The sequence below is a fragment of the Phycodurus eques genome, chromosome 12, assembly GCF_024500275.1.
Source record: "Phycodurus eques isolate BA_2022a chromosome 12, UOR_Pequ_1.1, whole genome shotgun sequence".
NCBI lineage: Eukaryota > Metazoa > Chordata > Actinopteri > Syngnathiformes > Syngnathidae > Phycodurus > Phycodurus eques.
In genome coordinates, this window is record NC_084536.1 from 2,569,681 (window position 1) to 2,589,110 (window position 19,430).

At 49.4% G+C, this 19,430-nt stretch overlaps 1 protein-coding gene across 5 annotated transcripts in view; it reads left to right on the forward strand.

Moving 5' to 3' along the window:
• Positions 1 to 18,894, forward strand: part of bcor (BCL6 corepressor) — a 45,422-nt gene extending 26,528 nt beyond the window's left edge. For 3 of the 5 annotated variants that reach the window (XM_061692852.1, XM_061692855.1, XM_061692853.1), the window contains 9 exons: positions 138 to 422; positions 1,745 to 2,005; positions 4,306 to 4,616; positions 5,870 to 6,157; positions 12,351 to 12,517; positions 13,248 to 13,393; positions 15,440 to 15,517; positions 16,809 to 16,962; positions 18,170 to 18,894. In XM_061692852.1, the coding sequence (XP_061548836.1) occupies positions 138 to 422; positions 1,745 to 2,005; positions 4,306 to 4,616; positions 5,870 to 6,157; positions 12,351 to 12,517; positions 13,248 to 13,393; positions 15,440 to 15,517; positions 16,809 to 16,962; positions 18,170 to 18,524 (2,045 nt within the window). In that variant the 3' untranslated portion in view covers positions 18,525 to 18,894. The remainder of the gene's footprint in view (positions 1 to 137; positions 423 to 1,744; positions 2,006 to 4,305; positions 4,617 to 5,869; positions 6,158 to 12,350; positions 12,518 to 13,247; positions 13,394 to 15,439; positions 15,518 to 16,808; positions 16,963 to 18,169) is intronic. The other 2 variants (XM_061692857.1, XM_061692856.1) reach the window with 2 other exon arrangements.
• The last annotated feature ends 536 nt before the right edge of the window (positions 18,895 to 19,430 follow it).

Here is a 19,430-nt window from a genome sequence, read left to right on the forward strand (position 1 = left end):
TAAAGCAGAATAAAAGCTGCCTGCTTCTTAACTAGCGTTTTCCCGCTGACGCCGCCCCTCCACCCCCACCACCCGTTGTTTCTTGGCTTTCATCTCCCTCGTTCACGCCCCACTGCCCATTTTCCATCCATGCTCAGGTGTTCTGCTGACGTACCCCAACAACTGTGTCCCAGTCCTTCAGAGGTGTGGCGCCCAGAGGGAGCCCGCCACCCTGAGCGACAGCGCTCGCTGGCTCGGGCCGGACTCCGAAGGGGGTCCCCCCGCCTTGGCGGCGGCGGAGAGTGAGTCTCCAGAGGAGGCACTCTGTCATGACTTTGGCGCCGGCAGGAAGCGCCTGCGTGTCCTCAAGGTGGAGCAGGACTCTGAGCAGGAGGAAGAAGAGAGGATGTTCCAACCCCAGAAAAGAGCCAGGATGTCTGCCGGTGAGAATTTTTAATTGTGCCACGCCGCCCACACACGCTGCGCTCCTTTTCTTCAAATCTTCACCGCACGACTGCTGGCGTCTCCCCTTGTTGCTTTACTAACAGAAGTTCCCAAAAATCAATTCCGCCGTAAAATAAAACATTACTCGGAAATAACCCAACCCCCCACCCTGCCGTCCCCCTTCCCCCGCTGTTCGCTCTGTGAGGCAGCCAGCAACGCCAAGTGTTTAATCCTGTCTTTGAGGCCGAGCCCGAGTGCCAAGCGAGGAAGAGGAGACAGCCATTCTCTTCTCTTCTTTCAGGGCCGCTTGCCCACGCAGCACCTCCCTTTTCAAAGCTGCTCTTTTCATCTTTCCTCATCTGTTTGGGTCTCCTCCTTTTTTGTCTCCCCCTCCGGCATGTGGTACCACACTCTCCCCCGGCAAAAGCTGACGAGTAAAAATGTGCGTCCCATGTGATATATATATATATATATATATATATATATATATATATATATTTGGTTTTTGTTTAATTTTTTCCAGGCTAAATTCTTCAATACATATCCTTTTATTTTTTTAAACGTCCACGAGTCCAGGTCGCTTCTGGACTTTTATGGGGATTGATTGGATTTAAGAGATGAAATGGTATGAAAATGTCATCATTGTTTGTGACCAAAATAAGTGTGATCACTATATTGCTAAAACCCAATCGAAACAAAGACAAATTTGCGATAAGCAATACTCTTGGGGGTTCCGGTTATTGCCGTTATATGGTCTGGCCACCGATGCTAAATACTGTAGTAATGATGAATTATATTTTTAAACTAAAATAGTTTTCCCTCACTATATCGTGGTTCACCTATTGGCGGATTCAGTGCATTACAGATTTATTTTTCATATTCATAGTGTGCGACTTCATATTGCGGGATTTTGAGTGTATGCAGTATTTTTTTTTTTGTGGTAAACGCTTCCTAGCCTAAAACATTACAATGAAAAATTTTTACAAATTCATTAGAACACATTGCAAGGAATAAAATGTACATACTGTACATTATTACTGTGCATTACTGTATGTTTAAGAGTAGAGTAAGTGTTTATAAGAGTATGGTAGAGGTTAATAGGAGTGTAGGGAAGATTCATAAGAAGCTGGGGATGTTCATATAGCTTTAAAATATGTATAAATAATCCCACAAATAAGTGGTTCGCTACTTTGCGGATTTCACCTATTGCAGGGCAGTCCGGAACCTAACCCCCTCGATAAACGAGGGATTCGTGTACCACATTTTAAACTGCAAATCGTTTCATCCCTACTTTGTACTTGATGAGACATTTTGTTGGCAGATGAGCACGAGCAGAACAGTGCTGACGGGGACGAGGATGACGACGAGGTGCGGAAGCTGAAAGTCTGCATCGAGCTGAAGGGGCTGCGGCTTAGCAAGCCCGCCCAGGGGGGAGCCTCGCCCGAGCGCCCACAGATCAAACAAGAGCAGCAGTGGCCCCGCTTTCTGGGCCCGCCGCAGACCCAGCGAGAGCGTGAGGAGCGAGCGCTGGCGCAGAGAGCCGACATCAACAGGAAGTGGGGCTGCGAAAGGCTGCTCAACGGTGAGTGCCGCGCCGCGCCGCGTCGTGCGAGTTCAGCCAGGGTAACTCAAATCTATCTTTGGCTTTCGCTTTCTTGTTGAGCCGCCTGTCTAGAGGGGGATTTCCAAGGAGCCCTTTTGGAAGCAGGCGGAGGAAATGAGGTAGCAGATACTTCCTTCTGCCAAGGGGGAAAGGCTGCGAATCAGATGGGAGCTGGGGGACACAAATCTAAAATGCCGCTCTCCCCTTGTGATTTGAGCTTTTTTTGTTCCACCGGCCTACAGCGTGCTCGGTGACGGCGATGAAAGCGCGCACGAGAGAAGTGGTTGCTGGAGATATGCGTGGGCAGGTGGAGTGTGACTAATGTGTGATAATTTCCCCCCCCCTTCAAGACTGCTCGCAGGGGAAAAGGCGATTGTGTGTGTGCGTGTGTCTGTGTCGAGGGGGACTGAAGCGAGGGGCTAACTTATTAAAACCATGCGCTCCCTTCTATCGCGTGCCCAGACTGAAGCGGAGGGACGAGCACGGCGAAGAGGAAAATAAAAGAGCAGGCGGGAGATGAAAGAAAGCGGATAAATCAGAGAAGATTCGCGTTTTATGTTCCCTGCAGAAACCACAGGCCTTGATTGGCCGCTGATTTCTTTTCATTATTTTTTTTTATTCTTCCCTGCTTTCACCTTTGCAGATAACGTCACCTTGGCAACAGCTGCGTAACGATTCCCCCCCCTCCAGTCAGGTGGCTTGTTCCTGTCACGGCTGCAGTTTGTCCTTTATTCTTAAATGTGCCTTATGTGGACAAAAGTGTCAAATCATCAATGACTTCATCAGTTGTAGTCTAGTACTCAGTGAATCTTGATTCTAAATCTGACATTTTGCGCTATTGTATTCTTCCAACTAGAGCAGGAAGAGTTTGGGAAAGGCCGTTTTCTGTTCATTTCGACAAAGCAAATCTCATTAAGTCGTGATCAGGTAAATTTGGTGCGGTAGAACTTGATCTGACAACCTTTGGGAGGGACTATAACAATCCTCCAGAGCCATACGGACAAAAAAAAGAATCCGCTTTTAGAAGCCTCTCGCACGTCCTGCAAAAATGGCCACATCAGAGCACAAACAGTAAGTCCACGCGTTTTTGCTGTAAACGTGTGCGCTTTCACACAGTGACACCGCATCCCGCAATCTGATCATTAAATCCGTCAGCAACAATTGCTTTCACCGCAACAGGGGTGGCATTAAACTTCACACCCGTGTGATTGCAGCATTGCACTGCGGAATACCCTCCCTTACACACGGCCACTGTCCCGTCACTCTGACATCCCCCCCACCAGTTCTGGTCTGTGCCAATTTTCAAACCGGGCTGGAATAAATTGCTTTTACAGGCAGTACGAAAGGGGTGATAGCTTTGAAGGAAGAACACAACTTCATATTGTCCAGTGTCCAGCAGCCCTTTTGAATCCATTGGTTTTACAAAGCATGTTGGGGGGATGCGCACCCTATTTTTGGCTCCAAATAATTACTTTCAAATTTAAAAGTTGAAAAACTTTAACTTGTTGTGTTGGCATCAGTTTAGGGAAACCTTCGACTTCTAATACTGTTTTAGGGTTAGTGAAGATGAAATGAAGATGAAGATGAAATCAATGATGATTATCTCTTCAAATTGCTTTTTCTACCAAATGTTGTTAGCCGTTAGGCTAGCCTAGCCAGCCAATCACAGCAACCCATTATGTATGCACGGACAAAATAGGATCTTAATGGCATTAAGCTGACACCAAGTGATGTTACAGGAGTCACGTGACCGTGGTTGCAGCAGCAGACTCGTTTGGTTGACTGTCAAGCAGCTTCATCAGTACGTGGGGGCGGCTTCGTATTAATGCAGGAGTGCAGCACAAAGCCATAGAATTTCACATTCCTCCTCACCCACACTATAAGCCGTATGTTTTAATGGCATGTTTATTCTGAAAATTGCAACGTAGTACGCCTTGTGCGGAAGGCTTCACAGTGATCCTCCTGAGGAAACGCGTTTCCATTAAGCTCTTAAATACCATTTTGTCCTTGCGGTTTTCGAGGACCCTGCGTTTTTCTCCTCAGAAAGCGCCGTATTTGCGCAACTTGAAGCTGCCGCTCTGCGTTTGAGATCCTTGGTGCCGCATGCACCTCGCTATATAGGTGGGTGGGCAGTATTTTCTTCCTGATCGAGCAGGCGTGCGGCGCTCGCAGACAGCTCTCTGCGCTCATTAATAAACCAACAGAGAGATGGCCTTGCAATACCTTCCCGCCTTCCCACATACTCACGCCGTCTCCCTCCCCCTCTTCCTCTCCCACAGGAGTCACTGCACCTCCCCTTCACCCCGGCAACCAGCTGAAGGACAGAGTGCACCCGCCGGGCCCCTTCTCAGGTGACCGTGGCCTCAAGGAGCCTCGGCGCGGCCCTCCCTCCCCGGGCGCGGAGGCCTCGCTGGGAGGCGCCCCTCCCCTCAAGCTGCGTCGTCATAGCGACACGGACAAGCCCAAGGGCAAGCGGCCGTGCAAGACCAAACACACCGGCCAGCGGGAGCGTGAGAGGAGGAAAGAGGCTACGCCTAACAGCCCTGGCCAGCGATTCCCTGCTGATCTGGGAACAGCTGAGGAGGACAAGGTGAGTCAGTGGCGTGCCAAGTTGTGTTGCTGTGTTCCCTTCTCAAGGTTTCTTCTTTTCTCCCCAAACCGGGTTTTGAGTTTTTCCTTGCCCGATGTCGTCAGTCATTGTCAACTGTCGACCCGTGAAGCGCTTTTCGACTCTTTTGTGATTAAGGGCCATATAAATAAACTTGTTGCTGTCGGGGCACGCGTCGCTTTGCTAATGCCCCACGAAAACCAAAACAGGGTGCTGAGCGAACTTTTTTTCTCTCAAAAGCCCATCGTCGACAGGGGGTGGGTGAGCGTCGGGTTGCTTGGATGCCCACCAGCCTAGGGCCACTTCCCCCCCGGAGGTGAGTGCTCCTGTTTGCAACGCCCGAGTGAGCCTGCACTGGGCACTGAGCCTGGGGAGGGTGAGGAAGGAAACGTGTTTAGAGGGTGGCTGGCGCTTTGCCCCCCTCGCTCCATCCGAAACCTCGACACCTCCTTCCGGAGTGCCTGCGTGCATGCCGACTCGTCTCAGCGCTTAATTGTCAAGCGCACCTCGTCCAGCCCGTTGCGGCGCATCGATGTGTGCAAAGGGTGCGTGTCGGAGAGCATTCCTGACATAACAACAAAACCCCGGAGCAATTATACAGCGGCGCTGAACACGAGGCCCGCTCGCGTTCTCTCCCTCCCTTCCTCGCTCGCAAGCGCGGCGAGGAATGTGGCAGCCACGGTCGAGCGCGTGAACTTCAAAAGCGGGGGGAGGAAGAAGAAAAAACGAGCACTGGGAAAATTGCGAGGGGAAAAAAAGGCGAGTTGTTTTCCGCCTGCGCCGTTCTCTTCCCCTGCTCCTCCTCAGCCTGACAGCTGCTCTGACATGGAATTCCGTGGAGAGGACACACGCACACACACACGCACACACACAGAGGCAGGCAACTGCCTCTCGCCTGGCGCTCGTAGGCCTGTTGGTTTAGTGGTTCAAGGAAAAGTGGCGTGCCAGCCTGCAGCGTCAGTTCAGAGGCGCCTTGTGCACGTGTGACACATTGCGTGTCTTCCTGACAAAAACAACACAGATGTTGCACATTAAGGCCCCACTACACACACACACACACACACGCACACACTCACACAACAGCGCCATTGTGCGTGGCTAGATACATAATGAACGGCACACTTTTGAGAGTAAAATGTTTCTGTGTATTTGTGTGCGTATACTTCAGTTTCAGTGTGCGTCTGTGTCAGCGGCTTTAACACTCTTCCCCTCTCTCTCGTCCTCTCTCTCCACAGCCGAGTGAGCAGCGAGAGGCTCCGAGGAAGCGTGCTGCCTCTCCCAATCATTATCCCTGCTCTCCAGTCAAGCCCTGCTCCCCCGCTGCGCTCTGTCCGCCCCCGCCGCAGCAGCCCCAGGCCAACGGCAGAGCGGGCGCCGTCCCCCCAGAGGTCACCGGGGCGCAACGGATGCCCGCTGCCGACTCCCCGGTGGTGCGGCCCATCCCGCCCGAAGCGCGCCGCCTGATCGTGAACAAGAACGCCGGCGAGACGCTCCTCCAGAGAGCGGCGCGTCTGGGCTACGAGGTAATGGGGGGGGGGGGCTTGGTACATTTTACACTTTGCCTCGTTTCCCCGTCTTCGCTTCCTCTCCGCTTAAATTGAGCTCATTTTCTCGCCCCGCTTTGTTCCCGTCTGCTACGCGGCTTCGCACCTATTTTCAAAATTGTCTCTCTCCTTACGTCCGTCCTCCTCATCCCATCTTCATCCCTCTATTTATCTTCCATCTATTTCTTCAGAGTGTAGGCTTTCTTCTCGCCATCTTTTTTTCTGCACCCCCCCGCCTGTCTCAGGTTTCCGCTTGTTCCCTCCCCCTTCTTTCCTCTCGGCGCTCTTTCTCTTCCTCTCTTTGTGACTCAGATTGTCGTTGGCACCCCGCAAGCGCACACACACACACTAACCCCCCCTCCTCCTCGTCTCCCCCTACACCCTTCTCTCGCCTCGCTCCGCTCTCACATCTCATTAATTTTCCGTGAGGCGAAGTGTGACACACACACACACACACACACACACACACACACACAGACGCGGGCGCACATGCACACGCTCGCGCGCAGACTGCATCGGCGGGATGATTACACGGGGAAGAGCGGAGACGCTCGCTGCCTCTCTCGCCTCCTCTCGTGCATCCGGACGTCTTTTCTTCCCTACCGTGCCGCTTTCTGGCAGTCGCACCGCTGCGCAGCACAAGACAAGAATCTTCCGTCACTCCCAAAGCTTTTAGCTAGACCGGTTTTCCCGCCTAAGAGCTTGGCGCCAGGTGGTGTTTAACGCAAAGGCGCCCTCATCTGCTTTGGCAGCCTCGCCGTCTCCGCTGCGATGCGGATTTCGCTCTGGTCGTGACGCAAATTCCGAGCTTGCCAGAACAACAACGAGGTAGACGCGCTGGAACACAGAAACACGAGTCCACAATCAGCCCTTTAGCGCTCAGATGTTGACGCACAGCAAGTTTGGATTTTTCGGGTCAGCGCTAAATCGTGGCAACATGCGAGTCAGGTCTGGTTGCTGTATTAATCAGACATCAGAACTTTTTAACACACACTTTAGCTCAGTTCCGTACGGCTTATGTCAGAACGCAAACTAGTTGTGTATCAACAGCGCCTCAGTTGGTTGTAGGCAAATACTGCGCGCCATTTTGACTCAGGTGCTTCAAGATACAATTAAGTATACACAATCGTCCAAATTTTGAAGGATCGATTGTCAGCTGATCTTGAGAGAAAAATTAAAACAGTCACTTCTGAAATATTTTGTTTGGGAACAGGATGAACTCTTATACTGTGTTGTGTTTTTCATGGAATTAATTGGCCACTTAAAGTCTGTGTGATGTCACGCTACTTATGTAGCTGACACAGCTAGCATTATCCGGGGTTTTTATATAGTGTTTAGCTAATTACACCTTTATTATCTTCATGAAACTCATTCAGATTGTGCCAAACTAAACCACTAGGTGGCTTTACGAGCGCTCGACGTGAACAGAGCGAAGGTGCCATCCGCGCGTTGCCATTTAATTAAAGCCGGATGGCCCTTTGTCTCTCCCCTCCTCTGCTGTCCTTTGTGCGCCTCTACTCTTGACAGATTTTCCAAATTGATTTATTGATCGTCGCAGTTTAATGCCTCCTCAGCTGCGTGTCCGCTCGCTCGCCTCTGCGCTTTCCATGCGTATTCTCGCGTGTGTAATATCTTTAATCACCAGCAGAGGCATCTTCACCAAACTGTAAGTAGGTGTGTGCGTTGCTCATTAACCGGTTGCTTTATGGTCTCACACACACACACACATTTATGATGATTAGGCGTGTGTGCGTCATGATGTGTGTGAGTCAGAGTGGGAGAGCGGGCGGTGGAGAGTGTGAATGAGAGGTAAGCGCTGGGAGTATAATCGCGTTCTAATGGCCCTCTAATGTGCCGTGGTGACTGCGGTTAGCGGCGGCGGCGGCTGTTCTTCCTTCCTTCCTCGCTTGCACACAAACACGGGGAGCGGCGGCGGCGGAGAACGGCAGCGGGGCGCAGTCAGCCGTGCGGGAGAGAAGCTGGCTCGTCTCTGTGATTTATGTGTCTCTCTCAAACGTTTTATTCCCCTCCCGCTTCTTTCTTTTTTTTTTTTTATTTTTTTATTTTTTTTTTTTTTTTTTTTTCTTCTCTCCACTCACCCCCACCATCCCCTTTTAGCATTTTTTTCGCCTTCCTGCGTGCAGAGAGGGGGGAGGAGAAAACCTGAGACTACACAAACAAGGCACTGGCCGCTGCGCAAACAACACCCCCGCCTTACCCTCCCTCCCTTTCTTTCTCTCGCTGCCTCTCAGGAAGCGCGTCTCTCACTGCCTGCGTGTGATAAGCCTGGGGCAGACCCCTGGGGCTCCCACACACACAAACGCACACCAATTTATGCATAGTGCCACACACACACACGCACACGCACACACGAGCATACAAGCCTGTAGATGCACAGCGCTTGTCCCGCACTGGTGTTTTAGTGCCGCAAGCTCCAGGCTTATCACACGCAGGCAGTGAGATATGAGGGCCTAGGAGACAGTGACACACACACGCACACACATTTGCTGATTAGTGTGACACACGGAGCGACGCCAGTTATGACCTAATAAGCACATGTACAGTCACGCCGGCATGCTCTTCTGAACAGGCCGCACGGAATGACTGATGTTATAAAAATAAATGAGGAGAAAAAAAAACACTTGCTGCTATTGCACACCCACACACACCTGCACATGCAAATTCCTAATCATCTTAGGCACACACACACACAATTTAAGACGTGCGTGCACACGTACTCGATGCCCGGGCAACAACGCGCATATATTCATGTTCGTTTAGTTTCGCGCGCCGTGCCGGCGCACATGAAAGCCCACTCGCTCGCTTCTTCCCTCCCTCGCTCCCCTTTTTATTCGCTCGCTCTCCCCCTCGTCTGCCTCGCTCGCTGGCGGAGCATTTGAAATGGTAATGAGCTGAGATGCTGCGGATGTCTTCATCCCTCTCTCCAACCAACCAACCGACCAACCGACCCCCCCCAACCGAACCCCCCACACCTCTTTTCCATCCAATCCGCCCGTGCCGGGTGCTCCAGCAAGCCCCCTCGCTAAAGCCCATTGAAAGCCAGGATAAAGGTGCAATCTGTCATTTATTCTTCTCACATAAATCATGTCTAATTTTCTCTCCTCAAGCCAGCGTACGAGGGAAGCAGGAATGCATTTTAAGTACCCGGCGCATTTCTAATCAGAAAAACTGGGGAATTGCGTTGATTTGGGCCGTTTTCTGGAGGAGATAAATAGAATACTTTTCTCGCAGAGTTGTTGGCCTCTAACCCAACCTCAAATCGTCACGGATGTCTTAAACTTTAGCGGTAGCCTTCCTGGATGCTCATGACAGGACTTGCCATGTTGCGTAATGCTATGTACATTATAACTGGTTAAGTGGAAATGTTTTAATTAAAAAGGAACCAAAATAGTACCTGTCACAGCAATCCCGAAAAGAAGCGTAAGACGAGTTTCTGAGAATGAAAAACATTATCGCTTGCTTCTATACACCAAAAACATTACATCGTCAACTACTGGCTGGACTGCATACTACGTCATTTGTATAAGGTGCTTGTTGTTGACATTGTCTATAAACAAAATTTACCCAAAAGTGAAACTGGTAAATTTTTGCATACATTTACAGTTCATGTTATTTTTATATATAACACTTTTAGATGATAAATTGAAAACAATCGATTGAAAAACAGTATGAACTGTAGTAGCGGACGAATGAATATGGTTGGTAGAAAACCTCATTGGAGGACATAAAATTCCCTTCCGCACCCCCTCAGAATATCTACGCTGCCAAAAAAAAAGGATTAGCTTTCTTGCCAGAACAGTTGCCATTCAACTTCTCGCAGTCAGCAGTTGATTATTTTATTTGTTTAACCCGTGTTTGTTAAGTTTGTTTTGTATAATTTGACTGGTAAGCTCCAAAGTGGGATGCATCTTGCTTCCCGTCAGACTCTAAATGCAGCCTTAGCCGCTGTAATGACGACCGGCTACTTGGAGTGCTATACCGAAGTGTTTAATTCAAGCATGTCCACATTAATTCACCAGTCGTTGCACAAAGGTGCCCCCTTATTGTAAGAGGAGGTTATGCTGAGGTAGTAACAGATGACGCTTAACGGTCCCTTCAATGAATAAGCTTTGTACAGTCCCATGCTTAAGATTTTAGCGCATTAGCTGCTAGCTTGCTAGCCTGGCTGTACAAGTATAGTCACATAAACGAGACGCAAACATCAGGCTCGTTTGTTTCAGTATTGTTTGTTTCTCTTTTGTTCGGTTTATTATAGTTTCTTGTTTTTAAGAGGGGGTGTATTTATTGCATATGTACATCATACCCAGCAGAGGTCATTATCCATTTTTGACTTTATTAACAAAAACAACCAAGCTTTCTGGCCATGTGGCCCTAGCACGAGCTAGCCTAGCGCCGCCGAGAGAGCACGCACACACAAACATCTGCTTGTATGCGAGGCGCGTAGCAGCGCCGCGCTGCAAGGGGTTAAATGTCTGAGTGATGCATTGATTGCAGGCGAGCGCAGGGAAGCATTCTAGAGAGGGAGATTAGAGGACGGAGGGAAAGCGGCGATGCATGGAGGAGGAAGGGGGGGGCTGGTGGGAAGGGATGTGTGTGCGTTTATGTGTGTGCGTGCGCCTCATTATACTGTGGAGACGTGTGCGCGCGTGTATCTGGCGGGAAGCCGGGGCTCTCGTGCTAAGCTCCTCGCTCTCTCCCAGCGATATTAAACACGGCTCCAGAGGTTTAGCGCTACACCTCCTCCACAGCCGCACACACGCTCATCAGCAGCACGTAAACACACACACACACACACGCAGGCGAGCTGCATATCAACGCTGTCGTCGTCAGCCTCGCGCGCACGCAAACGCGCGCACACACACACACACACACACACACACACACACACACACACACAGACAGACAGACACGTGGAATCCCCCAGAGGGGAGCTTCGGCACAGCGCTCCTGAATCTCTCTCCAGCAGGCAAACGGAATTCTGGCAGCGGGTGAAAACCAGTTGGCGCGTCACTCGCCCCATACCCCCCCCCGCAACCTCCTTTACTTTCACAGTTTTTCTTGCACACACTTGTTTTCCCGGTATCTCCCTCCCTTCCTCCTTCCGTGGCCCTGATCGTCCTCTAAATCACTCTTATCGCCGCACACACATATTTTGGACCGCCACCCATGACAAGCCCACCCTTTCATCTCTTGTTATTGTCAGCTGCGGCCCAGCGGACGGCCCCGGCAGATCTCATCCGCAGACTCATTAATCTGTCATCTGTCGGGGTGTTGCCTTCGCCGCCGCGGCCCTCCTTCCGCCCGCTCCGTTCCCCCCGCCAGTCAAGTCTGCCCCCCTCCTCCTTCGCCTCCCCCTCCTCCTTCCGTCCCTCCAGCCGCCCTTTCGCGAAAATGGGGAACGAAGGAGATAAACACTTGGAGCAGCTGGAGGGCGAGAATTAGCATAGAAATGGAAGTTTGGAGTCATTCCCCAGGTTCGCAGGAGGGAGGTCTCTGCGGCGGGCGGTTCGAGGGACAGCGCTTAAGCGTTGGCGTTTATACGCATGTATGGATGCACGTAAGTGACGTAATTAAAAGCCTCATTTAGCCTATTTGCTTGGCTTCTCTACAGCAACGCACACTCTTTTCTTATCAGAACAGAACGCACTCCCTCCTTCCCCACTGCTTCTCGCCATTTCCTCCATTTAGCAGCAGCAGACACGGCGGCGGTCCAATAAAAACCAGCCCCGTCTATTTTTCTGCTGGATGCCGGCTGTCGCGGCCCCGAGACCAGAGAAAACATTTCCAGCTCTTGAGTGCTTCCATCAAATCTCTTTGTTCCGCTTCCATTACGCCACGCTTGCTGCCCGGGTCCGCCGCGACTGTCTCCGCACGCGCGCACGCCTTCGGAATCTGGCAGGCGACATGTCGTTGAGTCATCCTCGGTCTCCTGGCCTCGTTCTCTGCCAACTGCGGCATTATGGAGCGTTTGTGTGCGAGTTTTATGTTAGTCCGGCGCAGGAACACGCTCATTTCCCCTTCCCCCTCCTCCCTCTTCCCCTAATTTGGCCGCCACAGGAAACTTTATATGCTAGAAGCCGTCTGTCTTTGTACGACTCTGTTGTTTTTCCCTCCCGTGCTGAAGCGTTGCGCTTGTATTGGCTCCCGACAGGAGGTGGTGCTCTACTGCCTGGAGAACCGAGTGTGCGAGGTGAACCACCGAGACTATGCCGGCTACTGCGCCCTCCACGAGGCCTGCGCCCGCGGCTGGCTCAGCATCGTCCAACACCTGCTGGACTACGGCGCCGACATCAACTGCAGCGCGCAGGACGGCACCAGGTTCGTCGACCGAAACTTGACACAACGTAATGCGCGATTTGGCCTCCTTCGCATGCGCCGGTGGGCTGTGTCAGGGCTTACTCATGTCGCGTAATGCGTCATTTGCATGATGGATTTCATAATTTCTTGCCAAGAGTGTCATTGTAACACATGCGCTCTGCAGTTTTGGACCTCTAAGCCTTTTTTTAGTTGGACCCACCTATGGGTCAAGGACTGCTCCCTGTTTTTGGTACAGACCAACCTCTGTTAATGAACTTAAAACTGTTCGCCAACCGAAATGCTCACGAACCGAAAAAAGTTCTCCCATTAGAATGAATGGAAATAGAACCAATCCGTTTTTGTCCCAGAACCAAGTCACCGTCACACACAAGAAAACCAAAAGCTGAGCCTTCCAACGTGGATGATGTGACCGTTCGCGAACTGAAGCATGCATACTTTGTGAACAGAAGCGATAGTTTGTTCATAAAACAATCTGTGTACTGAGCTTCCTGTGTCACTGTCTTGTGTGTCAAAGCCACACCGATGTGTGTGTGTGTGTGTGTGTGTGTGTGTGTATATATATATGTATGTATATATATATATATATATATATACACACACACACACACACACACACACAACTCTAATTTGCTAACTTCCCCACAAGGTGGAGCAACTACACTTAATTCTGCTTTTTTCAAAATGAGATACATGCACAAGGTACTTCAAATGATGGCGTGTGTATTTGTAGGCCCATTCACGACGCGGTGGAGAACGACCACCTGGACGTGGTGCGCGTCCTGCTGTCCTACGGGGCCGACCCCACCCTGGCGACGTACTCCGGCCGGGGCCTCCTCAAAATGAGCCACAGTGACATCATGGAGCGCTTCCTCACCGGTAAGCGGTTTTATCCTGGCTCCTCTTTCCTGGCCGTCACTGAACCACATAACTGATATGGATTTCCACCAAGTCGTACAGTTTGGGCAGCTTGGCTCGGGTGGTGAGTTGTTGTCTCCCAACCCCAAGGCTGTGGGTTTGGTCTGGACCCCCCCATGAGCGAGGCACTGAACGCTCGTTTGCTCCTGATGCTGAATGAGGAGACGTGTTAAAATGCTTTGAGTATGTTCAAGGTAGAAAACGTTCTACCAGGAGGACCCTGTTTACCAGTTTAGTAGTCTGGTGGTGTAAGCAGCAAATGAATTCAACTTGGTTTTGAACTGGTAGTGAGTGAAGCGGTTCACATGGCTGGCTTTCTTGCAGCCAGCTCCGTGGGTCAGTTTGCTTGAAGTCAACAAAATCCAATTCGTACAGAAGTTGCACTTGTCTTGCAATCAGCGGACCGCAGCTTGTCTATCTCTGGCCTTCAGGTACCCCGCGACTGTGGTCGGCACCGTCAACTTGTAGGGTGTTTCAGTTCAGATGTTTCAGTACTGCAGCCCAAAAATGACATAACCTCCCAGTTGTAATACAGTTGGGATGTTTGGCGCTGTAGATGACACATTGGCAAAGGTTCGACCTTGTATTACAAAATGCCGGTGACGAAAAGGCTGACGGGTGGCGATGGTGGTGCCCCACGCAGGTGATGAGGGCTCAAATGTGAAAGCAGCTGCTCAGCAGCAGCCCGTCCCCGGAGGCCCCGGTCCTGTTTGCGGCCCTTTCGGCGCCTCGACCTCTGCGCAACCTGTTGCTCCGAGTCCCGCTTTGCAAATCCTCACCATCCGCCCCCCCTTTTCCCGCCCCACGCTCCCCTCCGGCCGTCAGCAGACGTGTCAGCCGCTGTCAGCCCGCCTCGCCCCTCCGGCGGGCCCCCTTTCCCACTCCCTCGACCACCTGTTAGACAAGGGAGTTTGAGCCCGCAGGAGTGCGTGCTGTTGCCTCTGAGCTCGTCTATCTGGTTACTTAGCAACGCCAACTGTGTTTACTCAGCGTACGTGAGGAAATGGCTTTCGCTCCGGCCTGGAGGCTTTGCTTTTGTAGTGCGTGTTAGGGCCCGTGTGCGCCTTTCCCAGGTAACTCGAGATGGGGAGAACAGGACCCGGCCGCATAATGTCAGGTTGGACCCATTAAAACTGATTTAATCAGGGTGAAAACGGAAGAGAAAATGTGAAGGTGAGCCGCTTTAAGTGGCGAACCTTTTTGCGATCAGCTTTTGAGGGCCATACTTGATCACATATAATGCAACGAGGGAACATAAGTTTGTCTTTATATGCTACGAGCATTTGTGGGTTAAATGTTTTGGGGCTTTTTAGAATTGGATCACATGCTCTCACAGTGGGGCTGGATACGCCCCACAGGCCGTGGGTCCTATGGAGAGGGCTGCAAAAGGGTGGTGTTGAACTTTGATAGGAGCGTGGACACGTAGATCGATGCCTCGCGGTGGGGAGAGGGAGCGAGCGATGCCCCCTCCCCATCCCCCCCTCCACCTGGTCCCACTCATCTGGAGGCCGTTAATCCCTCCAAACACACGCCAGACGCCCCACGCCTCAGCGCTGGCACAAAGCCCGGCCCTGATTCGCCGAATGTGTGTGCGTGTGTTTGTGTGTATGTGCTGAACACACACTTTGCTCCCACCGCGCGTGTGTGCGTGTGTGCGTGCGTGCGTGCGTGCGTGTGCGTGCGTGCGCCCCAGCAAAACTGTGTGTGGTTCTTGTTCCTGGCAGCCGTCTGCAGCCCCGCTCTGAACTGAGCCAGCTTTAACCCAGCAGAGTCAGTCGCTCCCTCCCCCGTGGTGAAGCTGCTGGCCCCTGACCATTAGACCCCCCCACCACCCCACCCCGCCCCATCTCTCCGCACTCCCCGACCACGTCCTCTCTTCCCTCCTCCTCCTCTTTTACTGCCGTTTATCCATTCGCCGCTCTTGTCTCCAAGGGCAATTGTTTGCCTGGTTGCCTGTCCCCCTGGGTCCCGGCTGGTGAGTCACATGCTCCTCTCCTCTCGCCATAGATTATTTTGCTGACCTTCAGGGGCGCGCAGATGACGACCCCGGCCTTTATTGGGAATTCTACGGCAGCGCGGTGTGTGGTGAGTACCGATCACAACAATCCTTTTCTAGCTGCCTGTTGAATACCTTTTATTTATTTATTATAATTCCCCTTTTCCAATGTCGCTGTTCTGTACTGAGGCGGAATTGGGGACGAAAATGATTCGGCGGTATTCTGCCTTTGGAACTAATATGAGGGCAGGAACAAAAGCCCCTTTCACACTGGCTGCTGTAAAAGCTGGTATTTATCTGTGGAGGTTCTGAATAGACAGCACAGACACGCAATGGGTGAGACAAATTCCACCCGGGAATTTTCCGCTTTTGGACGCGGTATCCGAACTGTAACGGAAAGTATTTTTAGTTTTTACGCTGCTTTAAAAGCTGACATTTTTCAGCTATGTTCCCATTCTCTATACAGTGTTCTCTAGCTGAAATGTATTTATTTATTTATTTTAACCCATCCTCTTTTATTGGCTGAATTCTTCCATATTTACAGTTTTTGTGCTCCTTCTGAAGTTGCCTCAAGATGGTGCCATAACCCTGTCTAATAGAAAAGTAGTGCTTTGGTGCCATCTTGTGGCAATTTGAAACCTTTTTATGGGAAGTGACTTTTTGCTGTTGGTGGTAGGTCACAGTCCCTATTTTATTACTGTAAACAGCGCTGACTCAGAGGTCGACCTTGCTGTTTCCAGCCTTCGGCGGTAATATCAGAACAATAACGGAACCTCTTTCACAATCCTTGTAAAAGCCTGCATTTACCCACCTTTTTCCGTTTTGTGGTTCACTATAAAATGCACTGACACAAAGTTGACCTGGCAATTTTCTGCCTTCAGATGTAGTATCAGAGGTTTAACTTAAACTTTTGTCACACTGCCTGTAAAAGTCAAAATGTTTCAGTCTTTTTCTAAATATTGCTTTTTTTTTTTTTTTTTTTTTTACATTTATTTATTTATTTAAATAAATTAAACTGCACCGACACGGAATGAGGGGGCTAAGTCAACCTGACAATTTTCTGCCTTTGGAAGTAGTGCGGCGGCGACGATGGGAATTCTGCAATGATGGGACAGAAGTGTGAACTTTAACACCCAACACTCACTTCTCTCACTCACACTGGCACGTTGCAAGCAGTTGTCGCTGCCCGGCGGGTATCGCGTACGTCATGCCACATGTCGGCGCTGGCGTCATCAATCCGATTGCGGGACGCTTGGCTGTGTTTTGTGTCAAATGGATCAGCGAGCCGTTTTGTGTCAAACGTGAAGGCGGATGGCCTGTGACGCATATTTGAATCGAAAAGCGTGTCCCTCGAGCTCACGTTCGTTTTGCGCCTTTCAGAGTCTGCCGAAGAGGGCGGAGCCTTTGACATCCTGGCCGACCCGCCGGGTCCCGACGATGACGATGAGGATGGCAAGAGGGAGGTGTTTGAGTTTGAGTTCTCCGACCGGCCCTTGCTGCCGTGCTACAACATCCAGGTGTCCGTCTCTCACGGGTGAGCGTCCCGCCATTCCCAAGTGTTGGGAATAATGCAGAACTTTTTCCCGTAGCACAGAAACTAAATTTGCCACGCACCTTATGATAATTTTGACCTTGCCGTCACCAAATGTCTTTTTGCTGGGCAGCTCCACTTTTTGGAGATGTGTAAAAAAAATTCCAGCCAGGATTTTTGAAAAGTTGGCACGTATTCTTTGCACTGTGGCACAAATTTGTGTTGAAGTCGTGACTTTCTGCACAAGTGTACAGTCACTGGTCAGCTTTTCAGTCACTGTTCATGCAGACGTTTGGCCGATGACCTGTCAATCATTATACGCAGCACTTGGATTGGTCGTGATGTCACTCAGTTTGTGTTCATCATCACACGCACAATTAGTGATGATGACATGCATGTTCTGGAAGACTGAAAGTCAAATGTTGTGAACAACTGGCTTTTTTGTTTTATTTTAGTCTGTGGCTATTATGAATAGTTTATTTTTTTATTTTATTTTTTATTTATTTTTTTGTTGTTGAAATTTTAAAAAATAAAATTAAGGCAACCTTTTATTTGAATACATTCACTGCCATTGACGGCTTTAGAAGTCAAATATCCATGTTAACTGGGAACATTTGCAGTGATTAAAATAAAAAATAATCCTTTGACATATTTCCACATTTAAAAAATTACAAATTTCATTTTTTAAATTATTTAAATTTCAAATTAAAAAATATTTTACTTTCAAATTGTAAATTATAAACATGGTACATCACAAATGTAAATAAAAATATTTTTTGTTAATGTTAAAATATATTTTCAAATCATTTTAAAATAAGAGTTAATTTATAATGTATTTAATATATTGAATGGATGATATATAAATCTATATTGAATGAAATCAAGGTTAAAAATATATTTACAATTTTTAAATTACAAATTAATTTCATTCAAAATGTATTTTTAATATAAAAATTACATTTACAGTTTTGGGGTTGTTATTTATTTATTTTTTTATATTTTTTAGGGGGTGGGACATTGTTTTGTTAAAGGTCTTGAATACTATCTTCAGTCTTTTGTGGAAATTAACTCCAACTAGTGCAGAAATACGCTAATGCATAATGTAGTGTAATGAATGACTTTCAAATGACAACATGATTAGTCAAATAAGTGAATACAGGTTGTGGTTTGTCATCAGTGATTAATTTGCTCTTGATTTGATCTCTCTCAGGCCTAGGAATTGGCTGCTCCTGTCCGATGTGCTCCGCCGGCTGCGCATGTCGGCCCGCGGTTTCCGGCAGGCCTTCCCCCACATGGAGGTAGTGACGGTGTCCGAGGCAGAGTTTTACCGGCAGGCCTCGCTGTCGCAGCTCTTCTCGTGCCCCGAGGAGCTGGAAGGCTTCCAGCCGGACAGCAAGGAGCTGCTGGACCTGGTGGAAGACAGCGCCGAGCTGGCCGCCCTGCTGGGTTCTTCGCTGGAGTGCCTGGACGACCGCTGGGAGCAGGCCAGGGACAAGCTGAAGGACAGGATCAAGGCGGCCGGCCAGGTGGGCCTCATCCTTAACCCGGCTCACGACAAGCACTGACCTCCTTCGGCCTCCCGGGCTGCGGTTGGCTTTCCGGTCCGACGGGAGTCGGCGACATGATGGCCACGGTTCCCCGCCAGGCGCTGTACATAAACACTTTTGGACCTGCTGGCTGACCCGGCCTGTGTTAGCTTAGCCATACGCTTGACTCTCAATAACTGATGGTCGTATTTTTTATAAATTAATATATGTACAAATAAATATAAATATATGTATGTATGTACGTGTGTGTGTGTGTGTGTACATAAAGATTTTTTTTCTTGTTTCTGATAAGCGGACGGTGTGTGAGTGCAGCACATCATGCATGTGTGCTATTGAATGTGCTATTTGAGTTCACAGGGAGCACATGATGTACAATTCGTTTTGTTTTATCTTTTTTTTTTTTTTCTTTCTTTTTTTTAATGTTAAAATTGTGCTTCCTGTCCAGTCTGTAATTTAACACGCGGAGTACAGCGTTGATTGTATTATAGTTTTATTGTGATACTGATTCACCCTTTGGCAAAGAGCTTGTGTACATATCTAACAGTGAGGCTACTGCAGTAAATCAACCTTTTTTGGGGATGTTCATTTTGTTTTGTTTTAACTTTGTAATTAAAATATCTCCTAATTTGTATTTATATTTTACAAAAAGAAGTTGCTTTAAAAAAATAAATATACAAACTGCAAGATGAAATGTGCGTGCTGCTCCTTCAATTGTGAGGTTACGTTTAGCGCTGGAGGGACTAAGTGGAACTAAATGAATTGGGTATCAATTGTCAAATTAAACCGTTTAGGCAAATTGTCCACGACGACGCAATCCTACATTGCCATCTTTAGGAATAAGTTAATATCGTCTCGGGCTGCGCTTTGTCTCCGCAACCGCCAGCCGACGGCATGCCACTTCATGCGGACACCTGCAGCGCCATC